The sequence below is a fragment of the Bos indicus genome, chromosome 15 (genome assembly GCF_029378745.1).
Source record: "Bos indicus isolate NIAB-ARS_2022 breed Sahiwal x Tharparkar chromosome 15, NIAB-ARS_B.indTharparkar_mat_pri_1.0, whole genome shotgun sequence".
NCBI lineage: Eukaryota > Metazoa > Chordata > Mammalia > Artiodactyla > Bovidae > Bos > Bos indicus.
The window spans coordinates 80,987,961-81,007,304 of NC_091774.1; the positions used below are offsets into that span (position 1 = coordinate 80,987,961).

The 19,344-nt window shown below is 52.8% G+C and overlaps 1 protein-coding gene across 1 annotated transcript; it reads left to right on the forward strand.

Moving 5' to 3' along the window:
• The first annotated feature begins 5,901 nt into the window (after positions 1-5,901).
• Positions 5,902-17,833, forward strand: LRRC55 (leucine rich repeat containing 55). The gene is made up of 3 exons (XM_019975769.2): positions 5,902-6,466; positions 7,728-9,240; positions 13,443-17,833. The coding sequence occupies exons 2-3, from the start codon at positions 8,541-8,543 to the stop codon at positions 13,676-13,678; spliced, it is 936 nt and encodes a 311-aa protein (XP_019831328.1). The 5' UTR covers positions 5,902-6,466; positions 7,728-8,540; the 3' UTR covers positions 13,679-17,833.
• Positions 17,834-19,344: the final 1,511 nt, after the last annotated feature.

The following is a 19,344-nucleotide window of genomic DNA, read 5'->3' on the forward strand; positions in this document are numbered from 1 at the left end:
CAGGGGTGACCTGAGTACACATGGGTGGTGATGGGGCGGGGAGGTGTAGGAATCTCCAGGGCTTTATTAGTTACCTCTGGCTGCTGAAACAAATTGCCACAAACTTAGTGGATGGAGGAGCCTGGTAGGCTGCAGTCCACGGGATCGCTAAGAATCGGACACGACTGAGCAACTTCACTTTCACTTTTTCACTTTCATGCATTGGAGAAGGAAATGGCAACCCAGTCCAGTGTTCTTGCCTAGAAAATCCCAGGGATGGCAGAGCCTGGTGGGCTGCCGTCTATGGGGTGACACAGAGTCGGACACGACTGAAGCGACTTAGCAGCAGCAGCAGCAGTGGCTTAAAACAACATACGTTTCTTATCTTTCTGGTCTGGGGGTCACAAGCCTGAAATGGGTCAGCAGGGCTGCACACCATCTGGAGGCTCTGGGAGAACAGCTGTTCCCCTGCTTTTTCTAGCTTCTGGAGTCCACCTGCATCCCTTGATTAACTGCCCCTTCCTCCATCTGCAGAGCCAGCAGGTACCATCTTCCAGCTCTGCTTCCATCATCACGTCTCCTTTTCTGACCCTGCTTAAGTAACACTGGACCTCCCTGGGGAATCCAAGCTCATCTTCTCATCTCGAGATTATTAATTTAGTTGCACCCCTAAAGTCCCTTTTGCCATTTAAGATAGCGTATTCACAGGCGTCAGAGATTAGACTCTCTGTGGGAGTCGTTATTCTACTCAACCCAAGGATCATCCTCCAGTCTTGCCTACCACAGTGCTTTAGGGGTTGTTTTGTTTTTATTTAGATATAATTAATATAAACAACATTTTTTTTCTGAATTTGCATTAGAGATCTACGTGTGATATCAGTTTGTAAGACTTCTATTTGTAGCACTTCTTAATATAGTTTGCATGAAAAATATACATGTATATATTGCATGGATTATTTCCTTTTTTTTTTTTTTTTAATTTTTGGCCACGCTGCACAGCATGTGGGATCTTAGTTCCCTGATCAGGGATCGAACCTGTGCCCCTGCATTGGAAGTGTGGAGTCTTAACCACTGGACCACCAGGGAAGTCCCACATGGATTACTTCATATCACTTATCTAAAGTCTGCTTTTTCACTGAGTTTCTTTCCTTTCTCTCTGATTTTTATTTTAAGATTTTTTTTTTCTCAATGAAACCTTGTCATCTCTCAATATTGTATATTTGACAAAAGCCGTCTTGCCACTGACATCCTCCATTTCCTCAACACACAGAAAGATACCTTCTCTCCAGACCCGGGAGAAACGTGCTGCTCTGCTCTCGTCCTGCGCGTATATATTTTTACTGTTTGTCAGTTGCAGTCTGGACCATTTGGAATGTTTTCAGGGTTTAAAGTGAAATATGACGCTGAAAAACCTCAGTCACATTTCTTACTCTGGGCCTCCTTTCCACAGTGTGGTTTTGTTTCACATTTTTATTATCTGTATTCTAACCGTGAGAAACACTTACTCAAAGCATAGTCATTCCCATGGTCATTTCCCAAAGCACAAGTACTGAGTAACACCACTGAGTGATTTTCAGCTCACAATATATTTTTTAACTTTTTTTTTCAGTTAAGTAAATCCACCACCATTACTCTTAAGCATTTCCCAGCATCATCGATTTCACTAACGTCGTCTGTGCATTCCCACCCCTTTTTCTCCCACATGGTTTTCACGATCAGTTCATGGGATTCTCCTAAACATTTCATTAAATTGTTATAAGGCAGAAAGCAGACTCACCTTTCTTACCGTTACACCTTCTCAGCAACTGGAGAGATTAGCTTTCTATTTCTCCCTGTATTATCATTCTACTAATGTTTCACAACTTTCCCTGAGCAAAACTCTTCTTTGGTAGATTAAATTTGTTCTCAAGCAAAAAGAACAAAGGTTTGAAGGTTTTCCATCATTATTACAATGAATTTGACATGGATGTCAAGCAATCATAATAGTAACAAAAATAATTGTTCAGTTTACTTATATCTATATCTCAGATTAATTTCTTCGTGTTTGTCCAGTAGAGTAAATCTTCCACATTCATGATGGAACAGTCATGGTTTCAATAAATTGCAAGAGACCCTGAAAGGCCATGATATGTAATAATTTATCATTTTACCGGGGTTCAAAATTGAGTCCCTCCCACTGCAAGGCTGCTGTGTAGACAAACTCATTCTGCTAAGGGGAGTATCCAGCCACCCAGCATAAGAGCAAAGCTGGATATCATACATCTTTCGCTCTCTCCCTCTTTCCCTTTTTGAGTCACCATGAATGTTTTCACATTAAAAGCTCTGGGAAATCTTAACAAATAAATAAATTTGCTTCATTTTGTTTAATTCAATGTTTCTCAAACTTATCTGAGAACAAGCATTTTTCTCATGGTGCACAGTGTACCATGAGACACTGGTTTGGGAAACAGTGGTTTAATACTTAGAGAATGACTATGGTTTAAAAAAAATAATTTAAAACATAATTATCCCCTTTAAACTTCACTTTCACAGGAGACAGAGGCGAAGATGTTTCTAAGTTGGGATTTTCCCAAAGGTTTGGAGACTTACCTTGCACAAGAATACGTTCAGATCCCCAGCAAATGTGATTTTTCTCCTTTCTTCACTCCCCCTTTCTGTGTCATTTGTTTTCCTTGCCGCATAACTAGTTCAGCAATCTTATACTCTGCAGTTTGTTTTATTTTGCTTTATTTATTCATTACACAAACACATCTGTATGCTTACTGTATGCTGCTCTGAGCGCTTTGCTAATAGCCATGCGTGGAACCTAAACCACCCTCAAGAAATAGGTCCCATTCCAATTATTCCTCGTTTACAGCTCAGAAAGCTGTAGTTTCAAATGGTGACAAGCATTCTTGCCTAGATCTTATCTTCTAAGGAAACTGTCCCAAATATCTTCCTTCAGTCATATTATTGGCTCTACTATAAACATAAACACATTATGTAAAGGAAAAAAACCTTTTTTGTTTTTAATATGCCTTTGCTGCTGCTGCTGCTAAGTCACTTAATATGCCTTTAGTCAACATTAAATATTGAAAGACACCGATTAGCTTTCTTAGCTTCCACTGAGACAGTTATGTTTTCTACCATTTTTCAGTGTTAATAAGGTTTTCTGCTCCTTTGCTTTACTTGTTCGTACTGGGCCACTTGTTTCCATGCGTTGTTGTGTTTTGTGCAATAAGGTAAAGATTTAATTTCTAAGTTAATAAGTGAATTGAATGAAAACTCCCTTCTTTAGGGAGGGAAGGTGATACACATTGTATTTTCCTCAGCCAACTTAGTGTGTAAACATCAATGCAGTGGGTACCCTGCTGCTCTGCAGTGGACACTGCAGAACACGGAAGATTCCAGATGAGTGTAATATGAGAAAGGACAGTGAAAAGGGGAGGAGATCATCTAGGGCCACATAGGAAAAACAATCATGTTTGATACATGCAATGGAGTATTACTCAGCCATAAAAGAGGAATGGATTTGAGGCAGTTGAAGTGAGGTGGGTGAGCCTAGAGCCTGTCATACAGAGTGAAGTAAGTCAGAAAGAGAAAAACAAAATATGGTATATTAATGTGCATCTTTGGAATATAGAAAAATAGAACTAATGACCTATTTACAGAGAAGGAATGGAGATGCAGACACAGAGAATGGACTTGTGGACACAGGGGCTAAGGAGAGGGTGGGACTAACTGAGAAAGTGGCATTGGCATCCATCATGTGTGAAACTGATGACCAGCAGGAAGCTGCTGCGTAACACAGAGAGCCCAGCCTGGCACAGAGTGACGCCCGAGCAGGGTGAAATGAGGGCCGGAGACTTCCGAGGGCGGGAGGACTATATAATCATGACTGACTCGCACTGTTGTTCGGCAGAGACCAACACAATAATTGCCTTACCGGCAATTCTCCTCCAAATGAAAAAAAGACTCATGCTAGAAAAGATGGTGATTTTGAGAACTTTGTAAATCTATACAACTTGATACCTGTTTTCTACTATTCCACTTCAGTTTCCCCTAAAGATCTAAGAAATTACTGAAATACAAGAAGCCTGAGATCAACTGAGCTGACAGACAGGGCTAGAGCTAGCTCTGTATTTATTTACTTTTGAGTTAGCCCTTATAAGGGCAGAACTTAAATTTATCTTCAGTTCAGTTCAGTTCAGTCGCTCAGTCGTGTCCGACTCTTTGCGACCCCATGAATTGCAGCACGCCAGGCCTCCCTGTCCATCACCAACTCCCGGAGTTCACTCAGACTCACGTCCATTGAGTCAGTGATGCCATCCAGCCATCTCATCCTCTGGCATCCCCTTCTCCTCCTGCCCCCAATCCCTCCCAGCATCAGAGTCTTTTCCAATGAGTCAACTCTTCCCATGAAGTGGCCAAAGTACTGGAGTTTCAGCTTTAGCATCAGTCCTTCCAAAGAACACCCAGGGCTGATCTCCTTCAGAATGGACTGGTTGGATCTCCTTGCAGTCCAAGGGACTCTCAACACTGTTCTCCAACACCACAGTTCAAAAGCATCAATTCTTCAGCGCTCAGCCTTCTTCACAGTCCAACTCTCACATCCATACATGACCACAGGAAAACCATAGCCTTGACTAGACGAACCTCTGTTGGCAAAGTAATGTCCCTGCTTTTCAATATGCTATCTAGGTTGGTCATAACTTTCCTTCCAAGGAGTAAGCGTCTTTTAATTTCATGGCTGCAGCCACCATCTGCAGTGATTTTGGAGCCCAAAAAGATAAAGTCTGACCCTGTTTCCACTGTTTCCCCATCTATTTCCCATGAAGTGGCGGGACCGGCCGCCATGATCTCCGTTGTCTGACGTTGAGCCTTACGCGCTTCTTCACTCCCCTTCCCACTGTGTGATCAAGTGCCCAGCACATAGTGGTTGCTGTGTGTCATTCAGTCGTGTCCGACTCTTTGCGACCCCGTGAACTGTAGCCCATCAGGCTCCTCTGTCCATGGGATTTTCCAACCAAGAATACTGCAGTGGGTTGCCATTCCCTTCTCCAGGGGATCTTCCCAACCAAGGGATCAAACCTGGCTCTCCTGCATTGCAGGCAGATTCTTTACCAGCTGAGCCACCAGGGAAGCAGCACACAGTGAGTGCTCAATAACTAATAATTAAAAGAAGAAATGAGGCAGCTCTTTGATCAAACCAACAGCCAAACTTTTTTTTTAATTCAGGGCAGCTAGCGACTTGCTCCATGGGTCAACAAGAAAAGAGGTGTTGCAAAGTCTTGACCCTCTTCTGAAGTTGGTCTGGGGTGGGAGTGAGCAGGAAGCTTGGAGAGATGCAAACGGGACAACAGAGCCTCTGGGCCTGGACAAAGAGCAAGAGCCACAAGGTTTTCCTGGCAACTTTCACTCCCCGAGAGACAGATCTGTCTCTACAACCCCAGGTACACCGCACCTGGAAAGGAGAGTCAGCCCTTTGCATTTCAGAGGGTCTCAAACCTCGTGAGGTCAGGAATGAGGGACAGTTAAGGGACCCAGAAAAGTTCCCACCGCCTACAATTATCCCTGACAAGCTCTGATCCAGTCTAGTCACCTGGTACCTAGTGACCAAAATACCTTCAGACCCAGGGAAACAGATGTTGTATATGGGCTGAATAGATACAGCCCATCAAGGGAGCAAGCTGGTCTCAGGCACTTCTCTCTTTTTTCCCGTCTTCATTCCTGTCTTTACTGCCTCCCCCAGTTTGTCCCCCACCCCTCACTCTCCTCCTTTCTCTATTCCGTGCCCTTACTCCTTTCCCATTCAGGTCTGATGCCCTTAAGCTTCCCTTCCTCGGTCTCGGATTGCAGACCACGCCTTTGCCCCTGCCCCAGGCTCTCCCCCGGGTCCTCTCGCCCTCTCTTCTCCCCGCGTGCGTGTCTGCCCCCCGGAACCCTTCGTCCCCTTCGTCGCATCACTAGGAGCCGCGGGTGTGGATTCCGCGATGCCTCCTTCCCTGCTCTGTCGCCTCGGTGGGGTCCATCGCCAGCTCTCCTGTTGCTCAGAGATGTGGAGGCTGTTGCTAAGAGACCGTGAAACGTCAGTACCTGGCCCTCGAGGAAAAAAAAAAAAAAAGGAGCGAAAAAGGGAGCAGGGAGGGAAGAGAGAGAGAGAGAGAGGGAGGCGGGAGGGAAGGACCTGGCGGCAGCCACCAGCCCCAACAGCCTGGGCACCGCCGAGTTTCGGTGAGAAGCACCCGGATTCCGTGAACTTTCTCCTAAGCCGCCCGCCTCTCTCGGTTCCCCTTTGAGTAAAGGAAGGGAAGCGGCAGGGGGACCCCAGCGCTGGAAACCCCGGAGGATGCCGCCCCAGGATGCCGGAGCCACCGAGGAGGAGACGCCGGGGGAGGGGAGCAGCCCGGGAGGCAGTCTGTCCTCCTGAAACCTCGCGCGGGGAGGCCAGGATGAGGCAGGGGCACCCGGGTCTGCCGCAGGCGGATGGCTGTGTCCTCGGACCCGAGTAAGTGGGCTCCCGCGGGGTGTGGGGTGCAGGGGAGCTGGGGCTCCGAAAGAAACGGTCTGGTTACGGGGAGCGGGGTGATCCCCCAGTGGGTGGGATGGAGGCTGCAAGCGTGAGAAGAGAGCTGCGCTGGGCGGAGGGTGAGGGGAGGGCACGTGAGGACGGCGGGTGGGCAGGACCCGGCCCGGGCCAGGGTCTGGGGTCCGGGGCAGGGCTGCCAGGCGTGTCCGCGCTCGGCCTCCCGCCTGCCCGGTGCGGGTGTGGGCGCCCGCTGGGGGCCGAGGGCGGCGCGAGGAGTCCGTGGGAAAGGGTGCTGGGTTAGGGGTGCACCGGGGTGCAAGATAGTGGCGGCTCTGCAGGAGCGCGTGCAGGAGGATGAGAAAACTGAGGCGGTGTGAGCGCGGGCCACGGCAGATCATGGGGGAGGCCCGGAGAAGAACGCGCGCGCGCGCGCGCGTGTGTGTGTGTGTGTGTGTGTGTGTGTCTGAGTGTGGGTGTATGTGTGTGTGTCTGTGTATGAGTGTGTCTGTGTGTGTGAGTGTGTGTGAGTGTGACTGTGTGTCTGTGTGTGTCTGTGTGTGGGGGGGTGTATGCGTGTGTGTCTGTCTGCCTGTGTGTGTCTGTGTATGAGTGTGTGTCTGTGTGTGTGTGTGTCTGTGTTTGTGTATGTCTGTGTGTGTGAGTGTGTGTGTCTGTGTGTATGTCTGCATGTGAGTGTCTGTGTGTGTGTCTGTGTCTGTGTGTGTGTCTGTTTGTGTCTGTGTGTCTGCATGTGAGTGTCTGTGTGCCTGTGTCTGTGTGTGTGTCTGTTTGTGTCTGTGTGTCTGTGTGTGTGTGTCTGTGTGTGTCTGTGTTTGTGTGTGTCTGTGTGTGCGTGTGTGTGTGTGTCTGTGTGTGTGTGAGAGAGAGAGATGTGAGTGCTGAGTGTGGAAAGGGGGTGCAAACAGACAGTGTGTTCATTTTTCTTAGAGAGTTGTTCAAAGGTGGGGCATTTGCTGCTGGTGGGGGCGGGGCCAGGAGACGCAGCAAACGCGCTGCGCCCAGCCCAGAGCCCTGGGCAGGGAGGGGGCCGCGGGAGGGCCGCAGGCCAGGTGGGAAGGCAGCGGGCGACCTCGATGTGACGGTGGGGCAAGGTGCCCACCGCGCAGAGGCGGGACGCAGAGAACAAGGAGACGGGGGTGGGGAGGCGGCGGGAAGCCGGGACAGAGGACGGGGGATCCGGGGACACGGCCGGCCCCCTGAGTGCTTTCCTTGTCGGCAGAGGGGCGTCTGTCCCCGCTCGCTGAACGCTGAGCCCGCCGGGGACCATCAGGACCGTCGCCTGAGCCCCGCTAGTCCTGCGCCTCTGGACGCGGGGCTCCTCCCGCCGCACCAGCCCACAGCGCGGCTAGCCTGGGTCCTCCCCTTCCCGCGGTCCCCGGAAGACACTGAGCCCGCGGACTGAGGCGGCCAGACGCCCCTGGAGACCCCCTTCACCCCGGGATCCCTCCCCGAGACGGCCACCCCGCGGCCCTCCCGGACTCGAGCCCCCTGGGCCCCTGGGAGAAACGGCCTCCGAGACCCCGAGGGCAGGAGACACAGCAGCAGCCCTGGCCGCCTCGTCCGCCCAGACCTGGGACTGGGCTTCGGCGTCCTGGGATCTGCCAGGCCCCTCTGAAGGCACCCTTGCTGTCCCCCACACCCCTCCCAGCTCTCAGACACGGTCCACGGAGGTGGAGGGCGGGGGGCACCCAACAGTCATGGGCGACAAGGACCCCAAAGGCGGCCAGAGGCCCTTCGCGGATGTGCGGGCAGCTGGTCCCTCCACATCCCTGTGTCCTCCCTTTCTCGAGCTCTAATCATCTGTTCCAACCCTGGGGGACCTCGGCTGGGTGGCGAGCCTCCCTAGTCTCCAAAGGGGATCTCCAGTGGCGCTCACCCAGGGAGCCCTCCGGTGCCCAGAGGCCCCTGGGAGAGGCTTAAGCCATGACCCCCAGTGCTCCCAAGCCCCACCTCCCAGGGCTCCAGCCCCTGAGGGAGCAGCTGCCCTTCTGAGCGGCTGACTCTTGATTCCACCGCCAGAGCCCCAGTCCCGATGGGCTCCGTTCAGCACCACTGCTGCCCGCAGCTGAAGATGGGCGATGCCTGGGCCCACCGGCCCTGGCCTGGGCCCCCGCGGCCCGCCCTGCTGCTGGTGCCCCTCCTTGTGGCGGCTGGGGTGATTCCCTCGGATGGCGGCGCCAGCTGCCCGGTGCTCTGTACGTGCCATAATCAGGCGGTGGACTGCAGCGGCCAGCGGCTCTTCTCTGTCCCCCCGGAGCTGCCCGTGGACACGCGCAACCTCAGCCTGGCGCACAACCGCATCGCCGCCGTGCCGCCCGGCTACCTCACGTGCTACCGGGAGCTCCGTGTGCTCAGCCTGCGCAACAACTCCCTGGTGGAGCTGCCCGCGGGCCTCTTCCTCCATGCCAAGCGCCTGGCACACCTGGACCTGAGCTACAACAACCTCAGCCACGTGCCCGCCGGCATGTTCCAGGCCGCACACAGCCTCATGCGCATCGACCTCAGCCACAACCCAGGGCTGCGCCGGGTGCACCCGCTCGCCTTCCAGGGCCTGGCGCAGCTGCGGGACCTCGACCTCAGCTTCGGGGGCCTGGCCTTCCTCAGCCTCGAGGCCCTCGAAGGCCTGCCCGGGCTGGTGACCCTGCAGATTGGCGGCAACCCCTGGGTGTGCGGCTGCACCATGGAGCCCCTGCTCAAGTGGCTGCGGAACCGCATCCAGCGTTGCACCGCAGGTAAGGCCAGAGCAAAGGCTAGGGGGGAGAAGAGGGAGGGGCTGGAGACCCGGCCTAGGGAGGATCAGGACCTGGGCTGGCCTCCTCCGCACTGTCGAAGATACCCAAGTCTCTGCTGTGCGTGCCTGGTGCCGGGGACCCTGCTTAATAAAACAGACCCCACCCTCACCCACCCCCGTGGTACTGATGACCTAGGGAGACAGACAGACAGAGAGAAAGTCAGAGCAGCTCATTAGTAACCAACAGTGTTTATGGAGCACCGCCACGACCCTCCAACTGGGCGGGTGTTACCTCATGGGACCCCACTCTTGTTAGCCCCATTTTACAGGTGAAAAAACTGAGATTTAGAACAATGAAACAACTTGGCCAGAGACGCTTTCATAGACAGTGGCAGAGCCGTGGAGAAAACCCAAGTTTATGTGATTGCGAAGCTCTGTGCTACTCTACCAGACTGCTTTTTAAGTATGCCGGATACTAGAAGAAACAGAAATGGCTCACCCTATTTATTTTAGTACTTACTATCCGCCAGGCCCTATTCTAAATATATTATGTTTTAACTCATCCCCTGGTGGCTCAGATGGTAAAGAATCCGCCTGCAATGCTGGAGACTCAAGTTCCATCCCTGGGTCAGGAAGAGCCCCTGGAGAAGGGAATAGTTACCCGCTCCAATATTCTGGCCTGGAGAATCCCATAGACAGAGGGACCTGGTGGACTACCATCCATGGGGCTGCAAAGAGTCAGACATGACTGAGCAACTAACACCTCATACCCAGCTCATCACATCCTCACAAGAACCCTGATGAGACACACACACACACACAAAGGAACCAAGGCTCAGAGAGGTTCGGAAACTTGCCCAAGGTCCCACAACTGTTAAGGGTTGGAGTCAGAATTCAAACCCTGGCCTTCTGGCCATCTATCCTGATGAGTCAGGTTCTAGGCTAACAGGAGGGGTCGGGACTTGAGTTCCGGGCCAGCCGAAGGGCCTCTGCGAATTCTGCTAGGTCTGGGCTTGGGGTGGAGGGCTCAGGTCTGGGACAAGACGCTGTTCCGCGGCAGTTTCCGAGCCAGCCTCTATGGGGAGTGGACCGGGGCCTGCAGAAGCCTGAACCACACCAGTCGGCTGGTGGAGCCCTGATACCACCCCATCCCTATCACCAGCAGAATGGCAGCCCCAGCCCGGGGTTGGTGGGGCCCCCCTAGGGGCTCTCCCAGAGCCTGGACGTGGAGGGTGTTCAGAAAGAGCCACGCTGAATGAGGTGGGGACGGGAGGAGGACCGGGTGGGGAGCCCAGGATCGAACTAGTTTGGGTGGGGGGAGGGCTGTGGTCGGGGTTCCCGTGCTCCCGCAGAACTGCTGGAGGAAGTCCTCTGGGACCAGCTGGGGCCCAGGGCGGGGTGACGGTGGGGGGAGGCGGCTGGCGGCCTGGAGCCGCCCCCTGCTAACCCAGCCTCTGTCCCGCTGGGTTCCTCCGCACGGAGGGGCTCCTTCTGTCCGGGGGTCCCCCGAGGTCTCCGCTGCCTTTTGGGGAAGCTCAGGGCCCCAGCGAGCGGGAGAGGGGTCCCAGGTGTCCATGCAAAAGGGGAACCGCCCTCCAGGGAGGCCACGTGGCTGGCCGCGGGCCGCAGCCAGAAACGCCCCCTCCCTGTTCCTCCGCGGAACACGGTTTTCCCCGTATCTCTAGGATAATTTCCTCTTGGGGGCAAAGAACTTGCTGGTGTAGGGAGGACGAGGTGACCCCCTTCACTTGGTCTTTTTCTGCTTCCTCCTCCCCTTCTCTTGATGGGATTCCTATTACTGTCCCTCCATTTTGGACAAATCCCCACACACAGGGCCGTAGGACCCCCTTGGGATATAAATCAGGTTCAAGGCTGGTCCCTGAATTAACCAGAGGGCTTTGTCAGCCCTCAGGCTCCTGTGCTGCTCTCCTGAGGGCTCTGCCAATCGCCCTCAGGGTTCCCACACCCCCCAGCCTCCCGGTGGACCGCCACCACCCCACTCATGCCTGCGAGAGACTTTGGGCTTCAGCGTCTTCCGGTTCCAAGACAATGATGTCTTGATAGTCAACCCCAGGCACCATCTTATCCTCCGCGGGGTCTGGGCTACTGTGCACACAGCCTACAGGGGCGCCTGAGCCCTGGGGCTGGGGGGAGGTTCACCCTCCTTCTGAACCTGACTTTCCGTTTCTAAGAATCCATTTCTCAGAATCATGTTCATCCACTTCTCAAGGGAGTCGATTTCAGTCCAGCATTTTATTCTTTTCCTTCAAAAACTGCAGAATGAATACACAGCGTTTAGGTACCGAATAGCTTTAAAAGCTCCTTCCTTTTGACTCTCTTAGACATTGAGCTTCAGTGATCCACTTCTTACATATCGCCCCTCTTCATAAGAGCCAGAAAGGCAAAAAGACTTGTCCCGGGTGAACATTTGATTGGTATCTATGCCCTGAGTAAGGAATACCTGGCTTTAAGGCAGAACTGCTACCCACCTGCCACTCTCCCTTCTGAGGCAGAGTAAGATGGAACCACTGACAACCACGTACAAATGCATGATGGATGTTGTTGCTCAGTCACTAAGTCGTGTCTGATTCTTTTACAATCCCAGGGACTATAGCCTTCCAGGCTCCACTGTCCATGGGATTCTCCAGGCAAGAAGACTGGAGGGGGTTGCCATTTCCTTCTCCAGGGGATCTTCCTGACCCAGGGATGGAACCATTAAGGAAGCCCAAGGAGAGAGAAAGAGGGGATTTGAATCCAGGCTGGTAATTTCGGAGCCCATACTCAACCCTACATTCTTGTGTATCTGGAAGAGTCACATGGGTCATAAAAAGATACCCGGCTTTGGACCGCACAGAGTCATTCATTCTCAGATTCAGTGAACAAAGGTTAATTGCACATTCACATGGACAGGCCCCTGCTCTAATGGTAAGGGTGCTACAGGGAGAACTTACATTCAAAGGGAGCAAACAGATAACAAACTGGGAGATGGTGATCAGTACACTGGAAAAAAATAATAAGCAGAGCAGATAAGATAGAGAATGCTCAAAGAAAGGTGAAGTGGGGTTGCTACTTTATAGAGAATCATAAAGGAAGCCCTCACTGATAAGCTGATATTTGAGCAAAGTCCCAGAGGAAGTGAGGGACAGAGCTATGCAGAGATTGGAGCAGGAAGAACCCCCTCCCAAGGGGACGAGAGGATTAGGGCGAATGCAAAGCCTCCCCCTCCTCACCCTGAAAGGGGACGAGCTCCGGTGAAGGCAGAAGGACTGAGAAGTGACAGTGGATGGAGCAGAGCAAACCAGGAGCAGAGTAGGAGGGACGGGGAAGGTCCTTGTGGGAAGCGGAGGAAGCCAGGGAGGGTTCCAAGCAGACAGTGACTTGGCAGGCTTCACTTGTTTTTTTATTTCCTTTATATTGATTACAGTTGACGTACAATATTATGCAAGTTAGGAGACCCGGGTTCGATCCCTGGGCCAGGAAGATCCCCCTGGAGAAGGGAATGGTTTCTCCACGCCTGTATTCTTGCCTGGGTGAAAATCTCATGAGCAGAGAAACCTGGTGGGCTACAGTCCATGGGGTTGCAGAGTCGGACACGACTGAGCGACTGACACTTTCTCCAACTCCCTAACTGTCCCTCCCCACCCCATGCACCCCCCAGGGTAACCTTCAATTCATTCTCTAAGTCTGTGAGTCTGTTTCTGCTTTGTAAGTCCATTTGCATCATCTTTTTTTTTTTTTTTAGGATCTGCGATGTCCTATAATATTTCTCTTTCTCTATTTAACTTAGACTTCCCTCGGGTTGACAGTCTCTAGGTAGGGCTTGTTGTTTAAAAGGACCATCTCAGAGTGGAGATGGTTGAAGGGCAGAAGCCTGGAGACCGGTTGGGAGGTTATTGTGAGAGGCAGATAATGTTGAAATCCCCCCAAAGCCTCAGATCTGCCTCTAGCAAGGACTACTGGACTTGAGGCAAATTACTAACGTCTCCAAGCAGTCATCGCCACCTCTAGAGAAATATTCAGTAGGTCGAAAAATCCTTGAGCTGAGGGTTATTGAGGGCGCTAAAGACGGTGAGTGAAACTTGAGGCACGCAGAACTCACTCAGTAAAATCCCAGCTCCGCCTGGACGGGGTGGGGGGCTCTCCCCTCCCGCCCTCCCTTCCAGGGCCTCAAGCCCCCGCCCCGCCCCCGTCTCTGTGTTGCAGACTCTCAGCTGGCTGAGTGCCGCGGGCCCCCGGAAGTCGAAGGTGCCCCCCTCTTCTCGCTCACGGAGGAGAGCTTCAAGGCCTGCCACCTGACCCTGACCCTGGACGATTACCTCTTCATCGCCTTCGTGGGTTTCGTGGTCTCCATCGCGTCCGTGGCCACCAACTTCCTCCTGGGCATCACCGCCAACTGCTGCCATCGCTGGAGCAAGGCCAGCGAGGAAGAGGAGATCTGACGCGGGCGCCCGGCGCCCCTCCACGCCGTCCACCGCCACGGCCGACTGGCTGCAGGACACCTTCCCCGGCCGCCCGCTGCGGCTCCGCGAGGCCCCGGTCAGCTCCGTCGCGGCTCAGGCAGGGTCACGAAGCCACCTTTGTGTGCGCGTCTCCGGGGGGCAGGCAGGCGCTGTGCTAGGAACTGGGGCTGCCAGCTGGATCGGACCCCACCCTGGCCCCCAGGGCCCTGAGCTCCAGCAGAGGAGCGGGAAGCCGGAACTCTTCCCTTCAAGGCGTTTTGGCAGCACGTCAAGTGATGGAGGCCCGGAGGACGGGTCGTCTACCGTCGAGAAAATCCGAGAGCGTTACAAGAACGGAGGCGATGTGTGAAGTGCCTCATCAGAAGGAACGTCTGCTTTGTCCGTAGACAGAGGAGGGCAGACACCGGCCGATGACACGCGTGGCGTGTGGAGAGTGACAGCGATCACTGTGACTTCAGAGTACAGAGCCGGAGCAGGACGGGACCAGAACTTCCCCCCGGACGCTCGATCCGTCAGCTCTTGGCCTTGCCCACCCCTGCTTCTGAAGGGTGACAACGCCTCTGCGCCGGCCCCCTAAGCCTCCTGCTACCGGCAGCCGCCAGGTGAGACCCCCTCCCGCTGACCGCCCTTGCCCCATCCTACATGGCCAGCTGTCTCCGCAGACGAGTAGGTCCAGGCAGTGAACCCCTGCAGCACCCGCACCCTCCCCCGCCTCCTGCCTGGCACTCAAGCGTGGGCTTCCAAAGAGGGGGGCAGGAGTCCTGGCGCCCTGGGACGCTCCATCCTGTGACTCCTTGTGCCCACACCAAGGGGTCCCTCAGGACACCCCGCGGTGCAGCCCTGCAGCGTGATCCCGAGGCCTGATGGAGACGGCCACCACAGTCGTGACCGCAGGAGGGTTCAATCCTCCTTCAAAGACACGGGCCCATTTCAGCATGAAGGTGAGAGAGCTGTTCACTGCCCAGCACCTGCCGGAGTCAGGCATGGTGAAGGGCTCTCTCCAGAGACAATTCCCATTCACCCACACAACAATCTGCTGAGGTAAGCATCATCGTGCCCATTTTAGAGATGAAGAAACCAACGCTCAGACAGGTTAAATCATATGCTACTTAACAAGCAAAATGAAACCCCATTCAAGTTGGGGGACATTACAATGTCCTCTAACCCCCTCTAAGTTCAATTCCGATTGGATGAAGCTTCCGGAAAGGACCCGGCACTCTCCTGGGGCGCTTGTAAGTCTGTCAACTCATTGATTGAAGTTCTCCCAGCAACACTGCCTAGTGAGTATAATTACTCCCATTTTACAGATGGTTCAATTGGAGCGGGTTGAGTCTCCTACCCCAGGTTACTCTAGAAGGAAGGGGCTGGGCAGTTCCATTCAGGGTACCCTGTCTAACCGGTCAGTCAAAAATCAAGGAACTTCACGTGCAAAGCACAGTTAGCAACATCATCTTTGTCGTCGTCGGTCTCATCGTCGTGATCATGAGCTTTCGCGTCTTTGTTCAGCGCAGGACGGTTTGTGAAGGGCTTTGTTATCCTTCTCCTTGACTTTTCACGACCTGGGTGGGAGGCAAACCACAAACACACGTGCACCTATTTTACAGATGGAAAAGTAGACTCCGGAGCAGGTACGACTCGTCTGCGTGGCAGGGTGGCAACTCAACTCCATCTCGGTCCGCTTTCCAGGGCTTTCCTGGATGCTTGAGGAAGAAAATGCCTGAGAGGGCTTGGCAGGGGGGCCCTTGAATTCACAGCCAGCTGTGAAGGTCCCAGTCGACAGGCTAAATAAAGGGCAGTGACATCCTGCAGGTTAGAGGTACTCGCATCAGGGCAAATCATAGAAGACACCTGACTTGCAAACTATCAACGACACATCAGAGCTGGTGGCCATGGTGGCAGTCGTGCAGAAGATAAGACCTCTGGGAAACAGGAGAGAAAGCTGTGCTCCCCATCCTGCCTAAGCCTTTCTGTCTGTGTTGCAAGAGATACAAAGGCAACAGGAAGCAGTCGCCTCTGCAGGACAGGGGTCCCCTCTAGGACCCAGTCACATATGCTGGCAAGATGGGCAGAGATGAGATTAAATCGGGGACTTTCTACCTTGCCCTCGGCTCCAGTAAACTCGCCTCACCCATGAATGGAGGAGAATGACAGGGCATCCTCCAAGAAGTCTTCCCCGACTCCTGCTTGCCTGAGCTCGTCCACCGAGAGTGCCCGACACTTTGCTGGAACTGGGCTGCCTGAACCTTGTCTCCTCTGCGTCTCACGTACAACGTCTGGGCCAGAACTCTGCTCCCTGATGATGGGAGCAGGACCGCGCCCACCCTCTTCCACTGTGTCCAGGGGCCGGCAGACCAGGTTCGCTCTCTGCGGGTCCAGCCAACAACAAAAAGAGTATGTCGGGAAGAACTGTTAGAAATAACAGTCCTAACACAGTTAAACCTCCCACAGAGGGGCATCACATACATCTGTCATCATGTCTTAGAGACTCTGGTTTGCTGAAATATAGTTAACATATTTTAAGACAGGATATTTTTTTTTTTTGCATAGGACTAGACCAAACAAGCCAACCCTTGAGATCAAATGTTCTCTCTAATAATACTCTTTAGTTCCCACTGACGGCAAACCTTTCTGAATAGGATACAGGCTTTTAAAGAATAGATGCTTCGCCAGCTACTAAAAGGTCCCCAGTTAATAAATCACAATGTAGAATGCAGTTAACTTCCCTCTGGCGTGGAATTCCCTGCTTCTCCCTTGCCCCTCATCACCATCATCTTGAACAGGCTCTCAAAGCAAGCCTCTAGAGGAAGCTTCTGGAAATAATCTAGCAGTCCTGGCTGGTATCGTTCCCACAACCCTACTGACCAAGGATCCATGATGTGGCTCCTGCAAGGTTTCATTTGGTTTTGTCCAGGCTGGTTAATGTGTGAGCCTTGGGGTATCTCTGAGTCCATGTGTCTGTGCGTGGGGCTCTGTGGTTGCTGGTGTCTCCTGATATGGCTCCCGTCTCTCTAGAGCCTGAGTTCAGTTCTCTGATGTGGTCTACTCAGCAGCCTATTTACTGTACAGCTTACAACAGTAAGATGGAATCCTTTCAGGCTAGGGGTAGGAATAGCCGCTCAGAAAATACAGGAGAGATGAGTATGTAACTGAGGCAGCCTAATGACATCCTGCCTGCCCCCCTACCCCTCAGAGAGCTGTCCTTATCACAGAAGATAAAGGCATGCCAAGCCCAAGGAAGCAAAGCTTAGCTACCCAACAGGGCTACACAGTCAAGGTCCAGGCCAAGAAAATTGTTCTTTAGAAGAGACGCCACGTCTGTGCACACCTGATGACACACCCTCACCTGTATCTCCATCCCCACAGGGATTCCCAGGAAACCCTTGTTGATGAAGGTCCCCTACCTGCCAGGGGCATTCCGGGGGGCTCAATGGTAAAGAATCCGCCTGCCAATTAAGGAGACATGGGTTTGATCCCTGGGTGGGGAAGATCCCCTGAAGAATGAAATGGCAACCCACTCCAGTCTCCTTGCCTGGGAAATCCCATAGACAGAGGAGCCTGGTGAGCTGCAGTCCACGGAGTCGCAAAGAGTTGGACACAACTGAGTGACTGAACACACACCCAAGTTGCTATAGTTTACCGGATCCTTTGGAGCAACTTGGTATATGGAATTTGAACAGATCAGGACAGCTACTTCTCCATCAGGGGAGACCTAGGGCCCCATTTTCCCCTAGAGATGTCTTTGTTTGTATCACTCTGACATTGGTTCCAGCTCTGAAAGGGTACCGGGAGACACGCTTGTCCATTCCTCCAAAGAACATCTTCCCAAAGCTGGAGAAGCTCATCTGCTCTCCCCAGCTCCAGAAGGAGGCAGCAGGGGAGGGGAGGAGGCAGGCTGCAAGGTCCTTTGCCGAGCACCTTCGAGTTTGCCGCAGCACACTGGCTGGAGAGTCTGGACCCAGGGAGCTCTCTCGACGGTGGAGGACTATGGTCTGGGGGCGGGAGGGTTAGGGCGGGGCGGGGAGTGGGACGATGCCAACCTTTGTATGGAGATGATTTTATAACCATGCACTTTTGTAACTGGGAAGAATTTTTCATACATATACATTAATAATAAAGACTGTATAGTTTAACAAATTTTCTAAAGAGTCGTGGAGAGGAGGAAGGGGGCGGGAGGCAGGCAGAGAAAGAGGGAGAGAAAAAGGAGGAGGAACCCAGCAAATGTGCCAAAATATCCACACCAAGGGTCCATGGGGAGGGAGTGGACGGAATAATTAGGAGAAGTGCCAGCCAGGGAGGTTCCGTGTGGGAGTAGATGGAACCTCACAGAAGCATATTTCTACCAGGCAGAAAAGAATACACTTGCATCTGTATGCACACACCCACTACATGTAGGCATATTTTGGTGCCTGGAATTATACAAAGAAGAGAGCATATGTCTTATATGTGTTGGTGTTTGCAGCTTGGGTCATCTGCAAAGCATGCCAAGGCAAGTGGGTGAGCCTGTCTAGTTAACATCACTAAGGAGGGTGTGCTTGAGAGATGGTCCATGCCAGCCATATGGTCACAAGGGCGCCAGCTCAGACACACGAGTAAACCAGGCATCGACATGCACAGCATAGCGGGTGGATGAGGCCCTCACTGGCGCAGTGTCCATCTCTGTTCCCATAGGTTAATGTATTTCTTTTTAAGGAAGGGATTGGGGACTTCCTTGGTGGCTCAGACGGTAAAGAATCTGCCTGCAATGCAGGAGACCTGGGTTTGATCCCTGGGTCAGGAAGATCCCCTGGAGAAGGGAATGGCAACCCGCTCCAGTATTCTTGCCTGGAGAATCCCACGGACAGAGGAGCCCGATGGGCTACCGTCCATGGGGTCGCAAAGAGTCAGACATGACTGAGCGACTAACACTTCCACTTGGTCCAGTGGTTAAGAATCTGCCTTGTAATGCAGGAGACACAGGTTCAGTCCCTGGCCCAGGAACTAAGATCCCAGATCCCTCAGGGCAACTAAACTCACATGCCACGACAAAGACCCAGCACAGCCAAAATAAATCATTGAAAATTTAAAAAGGAGAGATTTTTAAACCTGCTGCATCTCGCAAGTCTTGCCTACACATCATTAGAAATGAGACGGTTGGACAGTGTACCTTGGGAACAGAGACAGGAAAAGAAGAAGCAAAATCGACTTCTGTAGGCACGAAGGCAGCCATGGCTATCCCAGTGCTCTAGGGAGGACGTGGCTCTAAGCCAGAAGTGGTTCTTTCCACCAATGCACATCCTGATCTCCCTCTAGTCCTCCCACTCCAGTTGCCCCAGAGTACAGACAAATGCTGCACGCGCATCGTAAAGCCACTTAAGGGGACGCACTGACTCAGAACGCTCAGATGGAGACAACAGACACAACCCCAGCCAATGTTTTCAGGAGTCTTCTGGAGAAGGGCAATGTCTTTCTCTTAAAATAAGGACTGAAGGATTTCCCTGGCAGTTCCGTGGTTAAGACTCTGTGCTTCCAATGCAGGGAGTGCAGGTTCGATCCCTGACTGGGGAGCTAAGATACCACATGCCATGTGGCATGGCCAAAAAAAAAAAAGGACTTAAAAGACACTGTATTGAACAAGTTCAAGATCAAAACTCAGGGCCGTGAAATGA